We start from the raw sequence: 22,896 nt of genomic DNA, 5'->3' as shown, positions 1-22,896 counted from the left end.
ACAAGTGAGAGATGGTTCCAGCTGCTTATCTCTCCCTCCACATTGTCAGGCCAGTTGCATGGAGCTCGGAGTGTAAAACAATTAGTATAACTGCACCTTGTTTACATGACATTATAACTGTGCTGCAGCTGTCACTGGGAAACAATACTTTGATAAAGAAGAAGTAAAAATCAGTAGTCTACAAACTGACAACACCCTTCTTTGCCTAAACAGTGCTGTATAAATATTGGAGCTGGTCCAGTGCCTCTCTGCTCAGCGTATGCAAGCACGTGTCAATCGCATCTACACTTATTACAACCCATAACCGGGGCTTTGACGGGCGGTCTCACCTAGGAAAAGTTCAGCGAGGGAGTGTGGACGGAGCGGAGGGCTAGGCGGAGTTGAAGGTAAGGGTTCGGGTCTGTGGCACCTACTATAGGGTAGATGTAGATGCACACACATGATTAGGACTAGTACCTAACTAAACGTACACATGGAAAGTGATTGTATCCCTGGATTCAGGCAGAGTTTGAAAGCAGCAAACAAATTTCTCTTTCCAGCAAGATGACAGTCTTTTCCATGTTATTAAATGTTAGCGCAAACCACCCCTTAACCGGGATGTAGTTGGCATCCCGACGTGAGGGTTAGGATTAGGCTGCGGGGGGGGAGGGAGGTTTAGGGTTAGAACACGTACCTACGGATGTTGGTATTGCAAACCAGTCGGGATTCTGGTGTCGGAATTTTGACTGCCAGTCATGTGTGTGCCGACATCCTGTACCCATCCCCTCTCAACCTATGCATTAACTGGGATGGATTTTACACCTTAGTTGCACTTTGAAGGAAAAAAAATAATAAATCTAATTTGTAGGCGCTTATCAACCTGTGTAATAAAAACTCTTAAGTGACAAGTAATAGAGTACCCTGGTGTCCCCTCACTCTCACGATTAACTGAATACATAATCTATGCTGAGGAGCATTTTAGAATACAAATTAAATGAATAGGGTTGTACTAAAGTGGAATATCATTGGGGTTTGTAGAGACATCTACAAACCTGGAAATGTGCAGCCCTTTAACTGGGTTGTTCCCAAGGTCAGGAAGAAGGGCGTGAAATGTGACGTGCACTGGGCAGTCTGTTGGGAGCACTTTACTAATGAAGAAGCCATGCTCATTGGCTTTTTTTTTTGGCAGCTTATAAACGTGCTGTACCGACTTATGGCTAATACACTTGGTCCGCCTGGTAGGCAGAGAAAATGAGCTGTGCCTCAGGCTTCCCTAGTGCTCGGATGGTCCCACCCAACTTACTTTTGAAGGGTGCTGTGTTCGGATTTCTTGAGAATCAGATGCAGAGTCCGACTTGGCGCCGCCAGAATTTGGCTTTTCTTTTTTCCGCTTCTGTTTCTTCTTTTTCTTTTTAGCTCCAAGATCCCCGCATGGGCTTCTGATAGAGAGGGGACAGAAAAGGTCTCATTAATATAAGCAAATCGCAGTATAAAGTCACAGTACAGCGTGGTCACTGAAAAGGTAAAATCTCTCATTCTAATCTATTTATTTTACTAATAGAGGCTCCACCGGGGGCCGCCAGCCAGTGTCGCATCTGCCCTCCCCCATTTTCCAACCTGACGGTTCACTGAGAGAATATGGAAAGCCAATGTGGAGACTAAAGGAATCGGATGCTGGGGACTGTATTGTGCAGTGCCTAGGCCTAAAATCAGGATGCAACCATACTTCCTGGTGTACAGGACCTGCTCACTCAATCCATTCCAGCCTCTGAGGGTCAAAATGAAAAAAGATATTAGCTGCATCAATCACTAGCTAACCTGCAGTAAAAAAAGTACACGTTATAGCTTGGTATGGGCCGGCAGGATCGGTATGAAATCCCGACGCCGGAAGACCGGCAACAGAAAATCCCGACAGGTAAGTTTTTTCACTATTACCAACCCACTTAACCCCCTAACCCTCCCTTAGGGGTGCCTAAACCTAACCCCCCCCCCCCTTCCCCGCAGCCTAAACCTAAGTCTCCCGGGGGGGGCCTAACCCTAAATCCCCCCAGGAGACCCTAACCTAACCCTCCTCCCCCCGTGGCTGTCCGCGCCCGCCACCCGGCTTACCTTCGTTCGCTATGCTGGGCGTCGGGCTCCCGGCGTAGGGATGATAGGCGTCGGGATTTCGATGCCCATCATTAGTTCCCTGTCAGGATTGCACAGTCGGGAAGCCGGCGGTCGGCATTTCGACCTTCGGCTTCCTGACTGCATCCCAGGCCGGCACCCCTATGCTGCATTTCAGGTACCTTATAGAATACAAGTCCTTTTGAATTCAGTATACTTTGAGGACAAATGCAGAACAGAATTTGCTGGCACTATATCAGTAAATGTTACTAAATGCAGTGTGCCTCTGAACTTTATACAGAAGCCAATCAATGCCTAGCATGTGCAGAGTGGTATGCACAAGTCAGACCTGTCGCTTCAACAATGCCGTATGCTGAATGGTGCCTAGCACAGGCGACTTCATAGGCTAGACATACTATAATGTTATCCTTCTGTGCACACTTAAGCCTTGCGTCCATTACCTCTTAGCCTGCTCTCAGTTATATTTCAGATCCGTTTCAGACCTGGCCCCATCCCAAACAACATAAAAACACCACTTTCTACTAAACCACACACTACCAAACAATAGTGACAGTATGATCACACCTCACTAAAATTGACAGAAGAATTGTAGAAGGAGAAGGGAATTACATGGCAGGGAAGGCAAACAATGGCATCTCTACTGAATGGCAAGCTCTGTGAGCAGGATTAGTAGCACCACAGTAGAAACTAGATCAAATCCTAAACAAAACATGCATTCAGCTCTTAATACTTATAAAGGAAGAATAAATATAGCATTATTCATACAAATAGAACCTAAAGTGTTTTGCCACATAGTGGTTACTTGAACTGTCAAATGCAGTAAGGACCATGCTAAGATGGCCATACACTACAGATTTGTTATCAGATAAGACAAAAGGAACGATTGTCTGAGTGATTCAAAGGTCTTCAAGTGAACTCCATACTTTGAGCAATTTTTCATCCTATATGAGCGATAAAATCCCTGTCTAGGGGTCGTTACTGAAAAATCTGGTCTCTCCATACACTGACAGATTATCGAATCTGGGCAGCATAAGCAGAGAGGAAGAAAAGCAGCAAGAGCCACTTTGTGCAAACATAAAATAATGGTCATTTCCTCTACATTATTACATTGTTGTTTTTTTATTATAGCAAACTATTGTCTATGTATTTTGTGACATTTTTCCCTGGCACACTACAGGTGCCAGGAGGAATCTGCATGTCAGGTGCGCATGTGTTTTTGGTGTGGAACTGATCCCTCTAGGACAGAGGTTACCAAACGCAGGGCCATATTCAATTCCAGGCGAAAAGTCCCGTACTTTTCGACCACTTGGCTGGTTTTCAATGCGGAAAAGTATCGCGCGCATGCCCGCTTTCCGCCGTATTCAATTAGAAATCGGCAAAACTGTAATATGCGAAAAGTACTGTCAGATTTGGGGAAATGAGCCCGACACCCCCCAAAAGATGGTCTGACATTGGGGATCACTATAGATACCCCCGAATTGCCCTGCTGAAGGTATTTGGGGTACTTATATGCTCTCAATAACTTCTATTTGGCGTCTTTGCAGAAGTGGTGAAGAGTAGCATTTACAAGGTTTTTTTTGTTCAAAATAAGTAGTCCCAGCAAAATTGGGGTACATGAAAATGGGGGCTAGCATATTATTAAGTTACTAAAGTGAACTTTTAAAAATCATAAAAAATCCACCTGCCGCAAGCACCTGAAAACTTTAAAACACCTGGGGCATACTTGGGGACCCCCTGGAGTCTATTTCGCTAGTTTTTAAGTTTGTCCCCCAGCTTAAAACTTTTTCACCCCCCCCCCCCCCCCAAAATAAATAAAATTTTGGGGGTGATCTTAATACTTTATTAAACTTTTTTTTAAGCAGATTACCTTTGGGGAACTGTCCCAAGGGTGCAGGGTGGTTTCCGCAGCTTTGCACCCCAAAACCCCAATTCTGCTCTTTTTTTCGACACCTATTCATAGGCGAATCTTTTTTCGCAGGTCCCATTGCATTGTGTTTCCTAAACCTGGCGAAAACAATTTGGAATTGAATACGGAGGAAACTTTTCGCATGGCGAAATGACATCACTCGCGATACTTTTCCGCAGAAACTGACTTATGGCGACTAATTGAATATGGTCCACAGTCCTTAAGGCAACCCAACAGTTCAGGTGTTAAGATATCCATGGTTGAGCACATATGGTTAAATAAAATTGACAGCGGTACTAATTAAGTCACCTGTAGTCAAGCATGGATATCCTTAAAACCTAGACTGTTAGTTTGCAATGCGGACAAAGTTTGGGAACCTGTGCTCTATGGAATTCAAACCTGGTACCAACTAGCCTAGGTCTGATTGGAATCATCGCAGGTACATTTTCACCTGCCCTGGCTGGTAAAGTCCTAGTCCCCCATTGTTTATCCAGCATTATGCTGAAAGCACTGGTGCTGGTTACGATGTAGGGGAGACCTCCTGTCCCATTGTTTTTTAATTATTATTTTCTTTTCATCCTGGAGAAATCAAACAAAAATGAAATAAAAGGCTGGGGACATGAGCAGGCAGGAAATGACCTTGCACCGTCTCCTCTACCCAGGATACATTGTGTTCATTTAATTCACGCTCCAATATGTCCGTGAATTTTGCAAAATGAATGTCATTTAGAATCGTGCCGGGTACAGCAGTATAGCTATAGGGACATTGTGCAGGATAAGAGAAGGAAAAGAAAGAGAGTCACAATAGGAGCTGCTGGACACAGGAGGTGATATTACAGTGGTGATATTCCTTGTCCCGTACGGTGCTGATTAATGAGATACAGGAGAGTAGTCCTGATGACTTCTGGAATCTAAGGATGTCTGACCCTCTTTCCAGGCTTTAAGGATTGCCATTAAAGCTTTAGCATCGATCGACATTCCAGTTCTGCGAACCGCCAGGCAGCGGGCTAATCAGGGGACCGGGGTGGGGCATTGCTGGGTATTGATGCGCCAGGCAGCGTATGCTGGTATTGATGCGCCAGGCAGCGTACACTACAAGTACAAGCATCTGGTGCCCAAAACATTCTGCCAAGGCTTGCTGACAATTGGAAAACTACAAACGTTGGCACCCGTAGTGTGCCGGGGAAAAATAGGGAAAAAAAAAAATACACAGACAAGTTTTTTTATTTAATAAACACTCTCCAACACAACCATCCTTTGCAATATTTCAATTATATTTACTTTGATTCTGCGATCGTGAAGAATCTTCTTGTGTTCTAAGGACCAAAACACAGGTAACTTCACTCAGCGGAGCTGCCTAATGAATGAACCGGAAGTGTCCTGACTTATATACTCTTATATCATCAGGGGTTCCCAAGGTGATATGGAATTTAGCTTTGGTCGGTTTCAGTCTTCATTACATGAGCGACTGCTAATTTTGGAGTAACCAGCACTAGACTGATATCACTAATGCTGGTTACAATGTAGGGGTATACCAGTTTTTATTTTTAGGTCTTTATTTTCACACAGAGGTGCAGCTCACTTCCTTCCTCTTCCTGTGCGCTCAATTAAGTCCAGCTATTTAGTTAAATTACTTTTGAGATATCACTCAGTAGACAATGACAATCTGTGAATGTATGGGGGGGGGGGGGGGGAGGAGACAAGATTTTTCATGAAAGATCCCGACCGGGGCAGGTAAATACCCTAAACCTCCCCTCTTCCCCCCCTAAACCCTCCCTTAGTGGTGCCTAACCCTAAGACCTCCTGGGGGGTGCCTAAACCTAACCCCCCCTCCCCTGCACCCCAAACCCAACCCTCCGGGGGGGAGGGGTGCCTAACCTCCCCCCGGAGGTGCCCATCCCTAATCCCGTCCCCCCCATGCCTAACCCTAACCCTCCACAGGGGGGTACCTAAACCTAACCCCTCCCCAATCTCCGCAGCTACATGCTACGATTCCCCGCATGCCTTCGTTCAGGGTGCCGGCCGTCGGGATTTCGCCGTCTGGCTAAAGATAGCCGTCAGGATTTAGACATCTATATTTAGTACCAGATCGGGCTTCCAGCGTCGGGGATTCCGTCAGCCGACATTCCGGACACCGGTAATTTAACTACATTCGCCACCCCCCCCCCCCCCAACAGCTCAGAGTTGACTTAGCAAATAATAATGTTTTTTTGTAAATCAGAGCATCAGAATTCCTGCAAGACACTGGCAGCTTGTGGACAGCACACACAGGACTCGGTCATAGCAACGCACAGTGCCAAAGGCATGTATGAAATGTAATTTATATCATTTCATTACATCAATATGTCAACTCGAGTTCACAGCACAGAAGACAAACAAGGAGATTGTCCGTTAACAGCCATAATTATAGGGAGTTTGAGCTCTGGGAGCAGGAGGAAATAAATGGTCACGTGATCTAGAACTGTAAATAATACAGCAATAAATGGGTCATGTGTCTACCCCTCTGCTGTCAATGCAGCAGCTACTCTGTCATTGGTTATCACTGTATGTTCAGCCCTGCACAAGCCAACAGCACAAACACACTCTTACTTCACTGAATTGCTAACACTAGGAAAGTTTATCTCATAATAAAAAAACAAAACACAAAACAGAATAACCTTAAAGAAACAGTAACCCGAATTGTGCCCAAAGGCTGCCTGCACCAGATACCCTATGATGTCTCCCTTCACTTCAAATTAGAGACACAAGAAAAACTTATCGTTAATGTAGAAAGTTGTGACAGCGTCTCTTATTACATACTACCGTAGCTCATGCTGTAAAAACAATTAGACATAAATAAAATACCACATTAAACAGGTCTCCTTTATTATGCTATACACTCAGTCTCATATAGTGTAAAAACATGTATAAGACAGATATAAAAATGCTGCATAAAAACATATCTTTGCCTCCTCCCAAGTGAGGCTAAAAATGATTTTGAGGGTGATATATGTATATTATAGACAAGGATTATAGTGCCGATGGTCATTATACCAGAGAATGGCATTTTTTGTGCATCTAATAATCATTTTTATAATAGTTTTTACACTTTGGGAGGGGAGGGGGGGGGGGATTCAATTTGGAGCGAAAAGACCATTCTGGACTTTTCGCTCCAACATCGCAAATTTTCCAGGGATAAAGTATCGGGCGCGTGCCCGCTTTATCCCCGTATTCAATTAGAAACCAAAGAAAACGGGAAACGTGGAAACGAATCGCCAAAAACGGGAATTACCAGGAAATATTCCAACAAGGATCCCCCTAAAGATGTGTAGACATGGGGGGACTCACTATGGGTACCCCCATTTTTACCTGCTGAAGGAAGTTGGGGTTTCTAATACACGCGGCAGGTGCATATTTGCGGCTAGGTAGAAGTGGTGAAAAATAGCACTTAGTTTTTTTTTGTAAAAACAACTACTCCTTTCAAATTTGGGGTACATGAAAATGGGGGTAAGCATATTTTTAAGTCCCCTAAAATTAATTAAAAATTATGCAAAAATGCACTTGCCGATACTCCGGCAATGATTAAAAACACCTGTCGCATTTAAGGGAACCCCTCTGGAATCTATTTTTATATATTTGAACTGAGTTCCCTAATTTATTATTATTTTTTTTAAGACACCAAAATTCAACATGGGGGGGGGGGGGGGGGGGGGGGTCGGCTGGGGGGTGTACCGATTTTTTTTTTTTTTACACAGATCTTCTTTATTGGTCATTCCCAGGGGTGCAGGGTATTTTTTTTTTTAAAAGCCTGCACCCCTAAACCCCAATTCTGCACTTTTTTTTCGCCATGTAAAACAAAAGTTATCCCCGTTTTTTTTTACAAAAGACTTTTCACACCGGCGAAAAGTCTTTGTAATTGAATACGGGGATAATTGAAACATGCAAAAATGACGTTGATTCCGACTTTTCGCAGCCAAATTGAATACGGCCCTATGAGATTATTTTTCTTTCTTTTGGGGAATGCCATTTCTACCTGACAGCAGGCGGGAATCCCTCCTATGGACAAATCAGAAGAAGAAAATCCACATTTAAGTTTATTATTATATGCCTGACGTCATCCCACTTCTTGTAAGCGTATCATCGTATGAGGAGTCCCGATGGTGATGGGGTCCCCCCACCTTCGGTTCTGGAAGAGGTTTTAGCGACGTCTGGACACCGCCATATTTTGCTGCATAAACACCGGGACCTTGTCTCTTTATACTTATATATTGTGGACATACTACACTATGGGGGAGATGTTTCAAAGCATGGAGAGATAAAAGTACCACCCAATCAGCACCTAAATGTAATTTTTCAAACATAGCCTGCAAAATGACAGTTAGGAGCTCATTGTTTGGTACTTTCTCGCTCTCCAGACCTAGGCCCCCATTTATTAACAAGTTTTAGTCGTTAAAACTCGTTTTCAGTGATAATTAACAGTTTTCTGTATTCATTATTGCCGATAGCGCTGTTTTTAAGCAGCGCTATCAGCACTTCGCCCCCTCATGGCAGGTGGCTGGTGAGTGTATTTATCAACGAGCGCTATGAGTAAAATAGCACTCGTTTACCTTATTCTCCTTCGTCGTCTTTTTGCTGCTGATAAGCACCTTCCTGGCACCCAGAAGTAATCCCAGCATGCTTTGCAGGTGACGGGTTTCTATGGAAACATCCCGTTAAGGATGTGCTCACTGTGGGGCCGATGGTGTATTTTTATTTTTTTTTATTGTGCCCATCCCACAGCACTCACTAGTTGCTACAAGTGCTGCCGCGCTGCGTTGTGAGCGCTGACAGTCATGGGATACGGCAGCAGAGCCAGTGCGCAGCCTCAGCAGAGCAGACAATGCTGAGAGCTGTCGCCTGTGCTGTCAGTCAGCACTCAGCAGCCCCGCCCCTCGGGCCTCATTTGTCAACGAGTTTTATCACTCACTGCGTATGATACTAGTGCTCCAGCCAATCAGCTCCCAACTGTCATCTGCTTGGAGCACCATTTATCATACGCACCGATTTTTAACACGTTGTATTTATTTTCAAAGGCAGGGAAGGCGGCTATGTGGGCGTGTGTCAGAACCGTCTGCTCACATTCTCAAACACCCAGTCCGTCTCGTCCTCGGAGCTCTGTCCCGACAGAAAGCAGCTGTCCGAGGCATCCGAAGGCATCGCCTGCGCATGATTCCTCCTTTCTCTGCTGTACAGACCATGCTACAAACGGCGCATACATTATTAAAGCTCAATGTCCAAACAAATTTATATATTAAAAAAAATCTATTTATTGTCTTTTTGTTACTAGTAAAGGGACCCGGCATGTGACTGTTCACCTCAGTCCGCACACTGCCCCCTGCTCTGTACCTCTCCGCTGGATATACTTACTCTTCCCAGTGTAGTCCTCCGGCTAACGTCTGTCTCATCACACCCAGACTTTTATTATTATATTAGTATATTGGACTGGATCTCCGCAATCTCTATTAAATCTATGGGCGGAATTCAATTGATTCCTGCCCCCATCGCGCCCGACGGAGCTATTAAATTCTTGCTCCTGTCGGGCACGATCAGCTGCCAGCGCTACATTTCAGCTCGCAGCCCTTGGGGGAGGTGAGAGCTAAAATGTGCGAAAAGTGACATGTTTGGGCGCCCAAACATCACTTTTCGCGATCGCGCCCAGCACTTTGGTCGGGTTTAGCTGCTTTACGCGGCTAAACCCGACCACTTTGGGCGCGATCAGCATGAAAATCTGGAACAATTGCATAGTGGCCTGCGATCTCCTGTCACTTTAGACGGGAGATGCGGGCCGCGAAAACAATTGAATTCCGCCCTTAGTGGCAATATATGAAAAGTGTGTGCTTTTTCACATTGTGCAGACCTGTAGCGGTGCCTAACTTGGGCAACGTACAGTTTAGACTGATCCAAAGTCCAGTGCAAGAAATACTGGGGCGAGGTTATTACAAAATGTGTCCACTGAATTAGGTTTTTAAATCTCTGCATTACCCACAAAGACCAAACACAGTTCTGCAAATATCATTAAATATATTGATATTACTGTAGCAGAACCCCATGCCTCAGATCTGTGAATTCTTCAAATGACGAGAATTGTAGGAGACAGCAGTGCTACTTCATAGAGAGAGGTGTACTTACCCCTCTGCTGGCCAGCCTAAGGAGTATTTCCTGGGCCAGAGACACCATACAAGCCGGCTATAATTGCCTCTGTTGTAGTGTCCTACAACATTAGTAAAACTAGAGGCTCCGCTGAGAAACTAGAGTTAAAATAATCTATTAGTAATGTAAGAGAGGCTGTAAACCATTAGCTCTGCCCAAAAACAGGCCCCAGCCCTCCACACCCCGTGTTAACCCTGCATCATAACAACTGCAGTCACAAGATGTGGACTCAAGGGTGAGGACATCCAAACTTCACTTATATCATACACAGGCCTAAACCACTCTTAAATCTAAAAAAGTTTTTATTTACTATGTTAATGCAGAAGTAAATCAGAAACTACAAAGCATGCCTCAATATAAAATTCACTCAAGCAACATTATGGCAAGTAATGCACTAAGGTACATAACAGAATATATACTAATATAAAATGCACTACATGACATCAGACGCCACGCTAACTGTAGGGTCCTACTCAAAGCTGCAATTCCACAAATGTTTTTGTTAATTCTCCTATTAAAGCTGGAGACATGTACCTTGAAAGGATGCGTTGGGTAGTCATTTTTCCCAGATGTTCTCCTAAAAATCAATCTCCTTTTCAAAACCCGTCTGGAGGAGTACCCAGTATGGATATCAGTCTTTCCCTCCTCTATAAAGACAGAGGGGGGGGGGGGGGGGGGGGGGAGGGATTTACTGCACACAGAGCAGACCATGCTCGGAGCGTGTAAAAAAAAGCATCTCTGCTCATGTATCATGTAACTGTGGTTGCCAAGCTAGTCACATGACACTGAGCAGAATTCTGAATCATTATTAGCAGTCAGAATAAACACACCAAGATAAAATAGTAATTACCAAGATTCTTGAAGTCTGTCCTAGTGGTTTATGCTATTTTTTCATGGGCTTACAGCTTTGAGTTCACCATGACAAGGTCACCATTACTTGCCATAGAACTACACTTTGCTTTGACTTGCTATTTACCATATTCCTCTATCAAAATAAATAAAAATAATAGAATGTGCAAGCTTCGAGCTTTTGATTGAAGCCGCAACATGAAACAATGGGGGACGATTCTATACAGTGCGATGGTGAATAACTCCGGGAAGGAGTTCCCGGAGCTAATCAATAGCCCACGATGTGCCCTGCACTTAGTCGGGAGGTGCCAGCTACCACGCTTTAAGCCGGGTGTTTATTCGCGGTAACCGGCGTGCTCTGCCTTAAGTGCCAGCCAACGCATGCACTAAGCCGGAAACCAGCATCGCGGCCCTAGTTTAGTCGGATTTCTGCTTGGATCTCCCTTGCTACCTTTTAAATCACCTACAGCACCTATCGGCAACAATGCAGATAATACAAATCTTACTTGTGGCCCTTGGATTTCCTGGGGGTAACGTATTACATTGTAGAGTAGCAGTATCTGTTTGTGCGACAATATCCTGACACAGAAGATTCCACTCATGCTAGCATTGCACACACGCATTTCACATTTTCAGCAGAAGGAGCTAAAAACGGTTTATGAAACGCCATGTTTCGACTTTATTCTTATATTCGTATATATTTTGATGCTACTAAGCAATAAAAGTTACATAATAGTAATCTGATCAAAATATTCTCAACTAATATATGGCCATGTGTGTTTTCAGAATAATTCACAATGCATGTTAAAGGATGCTCAGTACATATGACCTAGTTTATGGAAAATTAGATAGACCTTTAAAGATTATATGTACTAAGCTCTGGAAAGTGATAAACAACCAGCCACTCAGCTCCTAACTGTCATCTTACAGGCTGTGTTCGAAAAATGACAGGAGCTGAGTGGATGGTAGTTTATCACTCTCCAGAGCTTAGTACATCTGCCTCTTATTCTTATACTGCACATACTATATATGATATTATACACTCAGTGCACCGCAGGTCCCCATAGCTGTGCGCTAGTGATCCTGTCTGCGCCCAGAGCCTACGAAGGTTTGCAAAAAAGGTAGAAAATGTCTGAAGCAGTCACTGATTAAATGTTACATCTAGGATCAATCTTCTAACAAATGTGAGCTTCACTTTTCATTAAATCACTTTTTGTAGTTTCTATAAAATGCTGCTCGGATTTAGCCACTTTCATTGTTGAAATGAGCAATCGGGAGAGTCTTTATTACATGTGGCACTTTGTACATTTCAGTAAAAGTCACCTGGAAATGCTCTCATAACCGCGGGACACAATACACATCCCACACGGGGGAGACACAGCCAGCTCTGAGCTGGTATAACATTCAAGCACTTTTGGTTCATTTTTGTACTTACATATTTTTTCTTCACTAAAAAAGAAGTTTTATTTATTTTTACATAAAATGTTAGTAATAGTAATAATGGTAATTTTTATTATTACTACTATTGTCTGCTGGATATCTTCTCTTCTATGCCTGCGCTGGTTAGTGCTTTCATGCAGCCACTATACCAGTTAATGAAAGCCTATGTAAAGCCTATTCCCCATATAAAACGACTCTACCACAACGTTACACAAAGTGCTTTTCCCTGATTCAAAAGTTGGTACTGCTAACCAGAGGGAATATAAAGCCGGCTGTCAGGATGCCTCCTGCCAAAATACCGACAGCAACATCCCGAGTAATTATCCCCCAACCCTCCCTTCTAAACCCAAGTCTCCCCCCTTCTTGCCAACCCCCCCCCCCCCCCCGTAGGGGTGCTTAACCCTAACCCCCGGAAGAAAAATAAAGCCAACCCCCGCTATCATGAGTAGGAGGCAGTGACCAGTCATGTGATTGTGATACAGGTTACTGTCATGATATGGGCAGGTGAATGGAGGCAGCAGGGGCAGTGACATGATGTGAGGCAGGGGAATAGAAGCAGCAGGAAGCCACAGAGTGAGAGTTATGCAGTGGAAGGAGCAGGGTCCCCCAGCAGCACAGAGTATATCAGGAGATGAGTGATGTATGAGTGAGGACAGGACTGCAAGGACCAGGGGAAGTGACATGACGTGAGGCCGGGGAATAGAAGCAGCAGGAAGCCACAGAGTGAGAGTTATGCAGTGGAAGGAGCAGGGTCCCCCAGCAGCACAGAGTATATCAGGAGATGAGCGATGTGTTAGTGAGGACAGGACTGTATGTAACAGGGGCAGTGTCATCATATGACGAGAAGGATGTAGTTAGGCAGGAAGCCACAGAGTGCGTGGAAGGCACAAGTCCTCCAACAGAACAGATCAGAAGATAGGAGGGATCCTATCTGACTCTGTGTGTGAACTTGTTTTTCTCTGTACCCTCTCCCAATATCTTCTTCCTGTTAGATCATCACGTTTGGCAGGAGTTTGTGTTGAAGACAGCCATATATTTGAAATTAAAGATCACTGCCCCACATCTAGAAATTTGCATTTGTTTATTGACAATTATGACTATTTAGGTAGGTTAGCGCTTAGCTTAGCAAGACAAGATGTCAGTGGCCGCAGAGGCACAAAATATGGCTCCGTCTAATGGGAGAAGCAGTGCGGATCAGACGCACCTAGCTAAATGCTGGATAAAGACGGAAAAGTACCCACACACGACTTCATACTGAGGTGTAAGACAGTTAGATTCTACAAAGGAGAGAGGGTTTTGAATTTGGGGGAAGACAGGTGACCATCATACTGTAAGTGTTAGCAAAATAACAAAAGGAGAGGGGGATTTCACACTATAAAACAGCGCACTGAGGTCGGGAGTTCGATTCCCACTGCTGCCCTAAGTGTGCACATATTGTATTATACTCTCCACTTGTGTGGGTTTCCTCCAACACTCCAAAATAAATATATCTATCTATCTCTAATTAATTTTTATATATATATATATATATATATATATATATATATATATATATATATATATTCTAGTAGGTTATTTGGCTCCCAACAAAATTTAACCCAAGTTACAAGCGTGTACACCTGCGGTAAGGAATATAGATTGTAAGCTTCTCTGGGGTAGGGACTGATGTGAATGGCCAAATATTCTCTGTAAAGAGCTGCGCAAGGTGCGTGCGCTATATAAATAACTGGTAATAAATAAATAATACAAGCATCTGGGGTAAAGGCACGTATCCACTTGACGATTAAACAGAGCGAGTGAATGATTACGACACCGTAATCATTCAATCGCTCATTAACCGGGCATGAAAATGTCTAAAACCAGCCAGTGATGCGCGCTCCCACTGGTCGTTTCCGACATCAATCATCGCCTGAACATGCCGGTCAATCTGCTGATAACGACAGATTGGGCATGTTCGGGGATGAGCGAGCGTGCCTGCCATGAGCGACATATCGTTCAGTGTGGGCAGCTACAGGATGAGGAACAACTGAACGATTACGATGTCGTAATCGTTCAAACGTTCCTCAATCGGCAAGTGGATACGCACCTTAAGTGTAGGCTAGCCAACTCTCTGCTTCATAGCAGATCTACGCTAATGTACAATTGCAGGGCCTGCTCACACCTATCCATTTATGAGTGCTTTGTAAGTTAATAAACGCATAAGTGCATTTAAAATAGGGAATTAAGAACCAAAAGGTGCCGCACAAACCAAAACTTTTAATGCGAAGTATAAAGTTTCACAATGTGGTACGTCCCATTTCCCATGAGTTAACATACAATGCCAGTGCAATCATTTGTATTCTTAGCAACAAGTGCATGGCAAAGGACCCAAAAGCATACCTAAACCACATTTTAGTTTTCATAGCCCATAGGTGCGATCCAGCCCCCAAAGTGCCTGTGTATTACATGACGATACTTTCTGACCCCTACACAGCTGCTGGCAGAGGCCTCTTCAGATTGCGTTTATTTTCTGCCATAAAATACACCACTTAGACACCACTTGGCAAATTACACTAACCTATTCTGTGTACAGGTTTTTAAATTAAAAAGTCTGTTTTTTTTCTCCATCACAAAAATTAAGGAACCTTTAAAGAGGACTTATATATTAGTATAATAACTTCAGTTTGGGAATTTCGAGCATTTGCTGCTGAGGAATAAGCCATTGTCACAGGAAGCTAAGGTACACAGTGTAGACAGTCATGATGTGGCTGCAACCAATTATTAGGGTAACGCAGTGCTACAGGAACAAGTCACATGACTGAGGCATGATGCACAAAGTACCTCGCTCACCTCATTGCTGGAACAGCTAAAAAGGTGCCGGTTATTAACTCTGCCCACAAAATGACTGCCTCCAACGTGTGCAGGCGACTAGTACAGGTTTACTAGAGCACCACGCACCCTGCGTCCAATCACACTTGCAGGATGACCGAACAGGAAGTATCCATTTTGTTAACTTTTGTAACTCTTTCTATAATAAGACGGCAACAATTGTTCATGGACTAAAGAATAAAACGTTTGCTCTTAGGCGTTTAAAAAAACAAATGCAGTAATAAAGGGGCTGATGCAGGGTTGCTGGCAAATTAGGCAAATATTATTGTTGTAAACCAGGCGCATATATGCTGCCATCAGTCTAAGGGTTGAAGTCAGTGGTTAGCGCTGGGCGCCTAACTAACTGGCATCTATCACAGCAATTCAATTGTTGCTCTGATCAGACACCCATTAATATAGTAGACCACCAAAAGGTCGGGGCTTACCCGTGTAAAGCAGCTAACCCCGTTTAAAATCCTGCTTTGGGCGTCTAAAGTCCTGGTTGGGCTGGCGCTTAATCTAAGGGCTTTTTCACACATTTGTTTCTCGCCGTCTCCGGAGACGGCGAGAATAAAATGTGACTGGTGCGGATAATGGGTGTCTGAGCATCACTTGAAATGCTCAGATAGACACAAATTAGTTAGACGCCCAGGGCTAACAATTGAATTCCCCCCTAATTGTTTATTTGCACCTGCCCTGTACAAGGTACAAATGACATGATCCTGCAGGTACAAAATACACCCTCACCGTATATGGGGTCTACAATAGGTACAAGTCCCCTCCCTTTCGCCTGCTTTGCCAGGCACAGGTGGCAGAATCATGCAAGTCTGCCCCTACTTTCTGGGCATGAGCAAAGCAATTTCACACACAAAGCAGCTCCGTGACCCACTCTGTACCAGGCCCAATGTGTTATTACACTATTAAAAATGGTTGAATATGGGTGAGAGAGAGAGAGCGCATAGAGATCTGGGTGGTATCTGGAAAAAGTCCCCACGGCGTAGTTTGCACATAAACTAGACCTTGGGGCGTACATGATGCAATAATAGACCAGCGGTATTCCAGACATCATAGTCTTTCCCATAGATCAGTGGTTCCCAAACTTTTTTGAATCACGGCGCCCTAGAGTATCAACATTGTTTTCACGACACCACTAATCCAAAAGTTTGTTATTGAGAAATTCAGAAATAAATGTAGTACAGTGAAGTACATTGTGCTGACCTGTCATCCTTAGGCTCAGTTATGTGGTCTTGGACAGGTTTGCGCTGCTGTTTGTCCACATATTTACATTACATTGACCATAAATAATTTGATTTAGTGCTGGTCCACCAACCTGAGGCACCCCTGCAAGTGTCCCAAGGCACCCCAGGGTGCCACGGCACACAGTTTGGGAACCACTGCCATTGATTAAAGGAAAAAGGAAACACACGAGACAGAGGTGACTGCAAGGAAAATGCATGCATCCATGTAGACGGCACTGTGAGCGCAGCATAAGGATCAACAGATCCCTACCTTGCTGTATTTGGCATGTGGCTTACTTGCGTCCAACAAGGGCTCGTCTGTACAGTCGCTTTCAACTGCGTTTTATTGCCAGGTCAGTATAGTCTCATCTGTTACTCTACATGCAGCGTGACGGGAATAGGAGGGGGCAGAGTGACTATAGGACTTAATGAGTTACCGCTGCAGATGTGGTCAGCGCTTCCCAACTCAACCGCTTGTAAATCACGTTATAAAGAAAGACAACGTGAATAAGCCCTAACAGTAGCTGTGACTTCCTGTCATGTTCTATGGTACCGAGTAGGTTAGGGAGAGGATGTAAGAACTATTTTCACTCTGAACTTATTAGTCCGCTAAAGTATACATCTCACAAGAGGATAGTAGTGTTCATTCTAGCACCCTGCACCTGTTAAAATCCACTCAGTTCCTCCATCCACCTGGGGTGTGACTTTCTGCTCTGGTGCTTCTAGCACAATTCTCTGAGTGTGCTAGAAGCACCAAAGCAGAGTGACACCCCAGGCAGGGTAGATGAACTGCACAGGTTTTAACAGGTGCAGGGTGCTAGAATGAAGACTAGATACATTGTGCTGACCACACATGCTGTGATTGTGCAGACGAACTTGGTCACACTGGTAAATGTGATTAGAAGATGGGGCTGCCGATCTTCAAACTACATTAGCGGGGTTCAGGCACATTGCGATACATCTAGCTGCTGCCATCTCGTCCAAGCTGGTTACTACATGTATGGACAATATGGACTCGGGTCCTTGCCCGGCATGAGGAGTGGTGGGATCGGCTCATGTGCCAATAGCTTTAGAAACAAATTTAAGATTCGCTTATTTTTCCACCAGAAAGATTAAATTGCACATATCCGCTATCATTAGTTGGGATCTACGACTAAATGTGCCGCATTTCATGTCTCCCTGAATAGTTTCTGGTTCCAGTGGTGAAATAAGTGCTTCATATTTTTGTCTTATTAGAAAAAAAAAAAAAGCCCCAAAAAAGTGTAATGTTCTTCTCTTGCTGGAAATGGTACTGACGGAGTAATACGCACCGCAGACGGTGTAGAGTCTATTATAGAAAAAAAAAACAATAACAAGTAGCTGGCTTTCAGAATAGCAAAATCTGACAGAGAAAATAGTGAGTGTTATCTTGACGAGTCCTGTTATTTTCTACACGAGAGACTTTTCGACTTGTCGTCAGATAATACATCTTCCTGCCATCAAAGTATTATATCCTTTCGGGAATACCCCGACTCATCTCATTAAAAAATAAATATATATTAGAGATTTCGGTTGTACTGCGTTATGTTCGGGTCAGAAAAAAAACGTCCTCTTATTGGATATCTGGCTCTCACGCGGTTTGGACGGCATCCCCCACCGCCGCCGAAATTTATTATTTAACATATTACTTAGACTGGTTTAAAAAGACCCCTCTTTAATAAAGCCTTGTGGCAGGTGGAGTTCCACCATAACCACCTCTGCTCAAACCCAATGCTCACCATTACCAAAATCAAGCTGGTACAGCACCCCATTTGGCAGCTGATAGAGGAGAGGGCTCACACTATCATGGGGGGGGGGGGATGAATGGGGCAACAGTTTCTGTCCAATCAGATGCTGCATTCACCACACACATCCAGCCCAGCCAATATCAATGCCCCGTCATCTCCCGTTCAGCACATGGGTGGCTCTCCTCACAGCTGTCAAACAAAATATGATCATGGCTCAGCTCAAGTCTTCCTATAATTCAAAAAGGTTTACACTTACACAAAAGAAACACCTAGCAAAATCCACCCTATATACATCAATGGTTCATTTTGCAGGGGCTCTGTATGAAGCTCACTGGAGATCGCACTTTACACCACAACAGATTCATCAAGCTGCAGACCAGACATTACAGAACCACCCCAAGGACGTCACAAGTTAATCCATGACTGGCTGCTCACCAGTAACTCAATTCCTGTACAAGTGGCGAATTTAGAACCCTGCATTTGCCTCAATAATTATTTAACTCTATGGGGGGCAGGGATTCAACTGTTTTTAGGACAGCAATATTTAATGTGTGTCTGAAAGCGCAATTGAATTGTTTTGGATGTCCATTATGGTGCGTCATGCCCAAAAGCACCGGGTTTAGCCGTGTAAAGCGCATAAACCAGTCAAGTCCTGGTTAAGGTGCCCAAATCACGGACTTTTCGCACATTTCTGCCTGTCTCCTCAGGAGGCCGCGAGCAGAAGTGTGTGCACTCGCGCCTGATCGGAGCAACAATTAAATTGCTCTGTCGGGCGCCCATTAGTTAAAGCGGCGATAAAAACAAATGAATTCCCCCCTAGGTGTCTATTCTTTTTGGTAAGTTTATAGGAGTCTGGGTTTGAATTCCATAGCCCAAATATCAACGTCGAAGGCACATAAGATTTAATTCGAATAGAGGTGAATTGTGGGAGATGCCCACAATGTGCCGCCAGTAAGGGCACCCTAAATTGCGCATTTTAGTTTGCATTCCCATTAGGGTCCGTAATAAAATACGAAGTTTAGGGACTATCGGAAGTACAGCTGATATGCTCACTGCAACGCTCCTAAAATCGACCACATAGATAAGAATATGAAAATATCGGCTTAACTAACACCGCATGGTCATTTGCACCCCTTCCCCTCCCTGCAACACATAAACCCACCCCCCCAAAACTGACATTGCAACTCAATTCATTGCATGGTGCCTCAATAGTGTATACGTGAAGGAGGCAGTGCCAGGTTGCCGTAGTTGCTGTTAATGTAAAGACAACTCCATATAAAATAAACAGTATCCAACAAAGACCAGCAGAGTGATATAACAAAACAACAAATATAATCACATGTACACTAAAGTGACTCAATTTTACACAACAATAAATACTATTTTACACTAATGCTCTTTAAAAATGGGAAATTTAGTTGTTAAAATATATATATTTTTTTACGTATTTGGCGTCTTTAGGTCCCTTAGAATGATAAAAAGCAGCTGGGATGCCCTTATGGATGGTTGATCAACTCAAAGCACCGCAAATACCTAATACCGGTGTGCGAGGCTGACATCCCTGTAGGCATCAGGCTAGAATATGGAACAAATATGCAGCTTAACACGGCAGGTGAGTCACCCCTTGTCCAGCGTTAGACAGGAGATGATTCAGGGCTTCTCTCTATATAATATCATCCAGCATCATCCCCATGCTATAGACATGGAGCGCAGGGGTTAATAGGTATGCCAACATACCAACCATTACCAACTCCAGCTTCCCTCCAGTATCCCCATGTATTCATATCTTATCTACAAATTGTCAGGAAGGAGAAAATAGAGTGTGTACCACTTGCTGCTTGCATATGAATTGCGGCTATGCATACTTACAAACTTTCATTGGGTAGAGGGGCTACATTCCTAAGCTGCAACGCATTTATAGGGAGAGAAGAGGAGCTGTTCTATATCCACCTCAGTGGAACACAAAGAATCATTAGCCAGGCTCCAGGGCTAATGCTGTCATTTAGCCCAGGCACAGGGCTGGCTGTTGCTGAGGAAGCAGTGTGCAAGGCCGCTTGTCAGACAGAAAAGAGATGCTGGATGCATGCTTCAGCCCACACAGCACAGCCGAGCACTGTGACCACGACTGCGAATGACGCATCTGACAACTGCAGTGAGCCCCCCTTATACACAATACGGAGAGAAAAGGAGCAGGAGACAGGCTGCAGGGAGCAAAAGAGGTTCAATGGACAAGACGCATCCGTAGGCATAATGTCTCACTATAGTAATAAATATATCCAGTCTATTCTGATGCATATATATATATATATATATATTATTTTTTTTTTCTTCTTTCGGACAAGTTTACTGTATTGGCCTGTATGCGGCCTTCTGCAACTTTGACAACATGCATTGCGTTACCCTTTTGACATAATTTTTATACTTTTCGGCCAATTCCTCATATCATCAGGCAGATTTGTATTCCCACTGCACTTCAGATACAATTGAATCCAGAATCTCTAGAGCAAAACAAAATCCGCGGCCTGATGACACAAAAATACAGCCAAGATGCAGAATAGGAACACAAAATACAGCAATGTATGCAGTGAAAGTTGCAGGACGTATACAGTACGTGAATATGAAGGTGGATACGCTCTTTAATCAGTTTTGCTGTCTTTGGAAGACAAGTTTTGCAATTTATGTCATTAGGACAATCTAAACATTCAAGTAGAGGTTATGTTAGCAGACGGGTACATACAGGGTTGATGAGCACAATAGGCGTTACTTTATTTTGGCATATAAAGATTTGGCCTACTCTAGTTTCAGCATAACCAGTAACTTTTCCCTAATGTCTATTCTGTAGAAAACATGGTTTCTGGATGGAAAATAACAGATCATTTTATAACGATGCTATTAGCCACAGCATGAGTACAATAAGTACATGACACCTCGGTACAGAGAGGGTGTGTGGGGGCGTCACACTGAGTATGGAAGCCTAGATGTTCTTTCATCAAGGTGTGTGTGGTAAAGGGTATAGTACAAAAATAATAATTAGGCAGAAACAATTTTGAGTTAACAGTTCATATTCCACATAGCAGGTGTCGTCTACAATAAACAAAACTTATGTTCACAGATAAACAAGGACATGTGCCCACACTCTACCATTACAATCTGTATACATATGCATTTATATATAATTGGGGTTCTTTACAGGCATAAGAAATACAATGGTGACAGCAACAGCAGAACCGTGACCCCCTCATTGTGTCACCACAGTCAGGAATGAGAGCAAAGAGCAGGTTAGCTGGACAGGGAGGGTACATCCATGCTGGAGTGGGGGTGCAACAGGGAGGAGGACACATGCTGGAGGGGAAGGGGGAGGCAATAGTGATTGCCAACCCGAGGCATCAGGATGCATACCATACCCAGCGTAGGAGGCATCAGGTTGACTGGTGTGGGCAGCCACCGGGGTCAGGGCCAGCTCAGGGGAGCCACCGGGGTCAGGGCCAGCTCAGGGGAGCCACCGGGGTCAGGGCCAGCTCAGGGGAGCCACCGGGGTCAGGGCCAGCTCAGGGGAGCCACCGGGGTCAGGGCCAGCTCAGGGGAGCCACAGGGGTCAGGGCCAGCTCAGGGGAGCCACAGGGGTCAGGGCCAGCTCAGGGGAGCCACCGGGGTCAGGGCCAGCACCAGGAAACGACAAGGGCGAGTGCCAGAGGCATGGAATGACAAGGGCGAGTGCCAGCGGCGTGTAATGACAAGGGCAAGTGCTTGTACAAGGATGAGTGTCAGCAGTGGAGAATGACCAGAGTGGGTGGCAGAATTGGGGCATGCCATGATGAGTGCCAGCTCTGTGGGACATTGGGGTGAGCACCAGCAGCAGGGCACGCCAAGGTGAATGCCACCACTGTCGGACACTGGGGTGGGTGCCAGCTCTGGTACATGCCAGGGTGAGTGATACATGCAGCAGTTCCCTCCTATGCTGCCTATGGGTGACGTGTGTGGCCAGCATGTAGCACAGACACTGCACCATGACACAATGCATGCACCATTCTCTCCCAGGATCCGCTCCCACCCCGGCCTCACCCCTTAGCATGCTCAGCCTCGTCCTCGTTGTCGCCGTCTATGCCGCAGGTGTCCTGGTCATCCAGGTCCAGGCTCTGCTGGCTGGCCGCCGACTCGCTGTCCTCCGCCATCACGAGAGAGACACAGAGGAGGCTGAGCCACAGCGGGGGGACAAGCAGGCGACGGATCCCGCGCAGCGCCACCTAGCGACCAGGACGCTTCGTCTCCCTCATCAGCGGGACGGTAGTAGTGATCCTTACCGCCACGGGAGGGCGCTATCACATGGCACTGGCAGTACCCACTAAGCAGCTGAGCTGGGTGCTCTGAAAAACCTCTGCTCTCTGTTACTGAGGCTCTGCTAAATCACAGGCAATTACACTTACAGTGCATTTATAATTAAATGTTTGTCAGCTATTTTAAACAGGTAAAAAAAAAAGACTACAATTACTCATTGCATTGCAATGTGCAGCTCTCTTAGGGGGTTTATTCATTATCACTTCATTTCTACAAAAGCATTTCACCTGCTTTTGTAGAA

The 22,896-nt window shown here is 44.6% G+C and overlaps 1 protein-coding gene across 1 annotated transcript in view; it reads right to left on the bottom strand.

Annotated features, from left to right (window-relative positions):
• Positions 1-22,584, bottom strand: part of NMT2 (N-myristoyltransferase 2) — a 53,169-nt gene extending 30,585 nt beyond the window's left edge. The window contains exons 1-2 of the mRNA XM_088478668.1: positions 22,383-22,584; positions 1,283-1,418 (exon numbers count right to left, since the gene is read on the bottom strand). Coding sequence (XP_088334794.1) covers positions 1,283-1,418; positions 22,383-22,492 — 246 coding nt within the window. The 5' untranslated portion in view covers positions 22,493-22,584. The remainder of the gene's footprint in view (positions 1-1,282; positions 1,419-22,382) is intronic.
• Positions 22,585-22,896: the final 312 nt, after the last annotated feature.

The sequence above is a fragment of the Taudactylus pleione genome, unplaced genomic scaffold (genome assembly GCF_031769625.1).
Source record: "Taudactylus pleione unplaced genomic scaffold, aTauple2 ptg000216l, whole genome shotgun sequence".
Lineage (NCBI taxonomy): Eukaryota > Metazoa > Chordata > Amphibia > Anura > Myobatrachidae > Taudactylus > Taudactylus pleione.
Note: the sequence above shows the minus strand (reverse complement) of the source record. Positions and strands in the feature narration are given on the sequence as shown.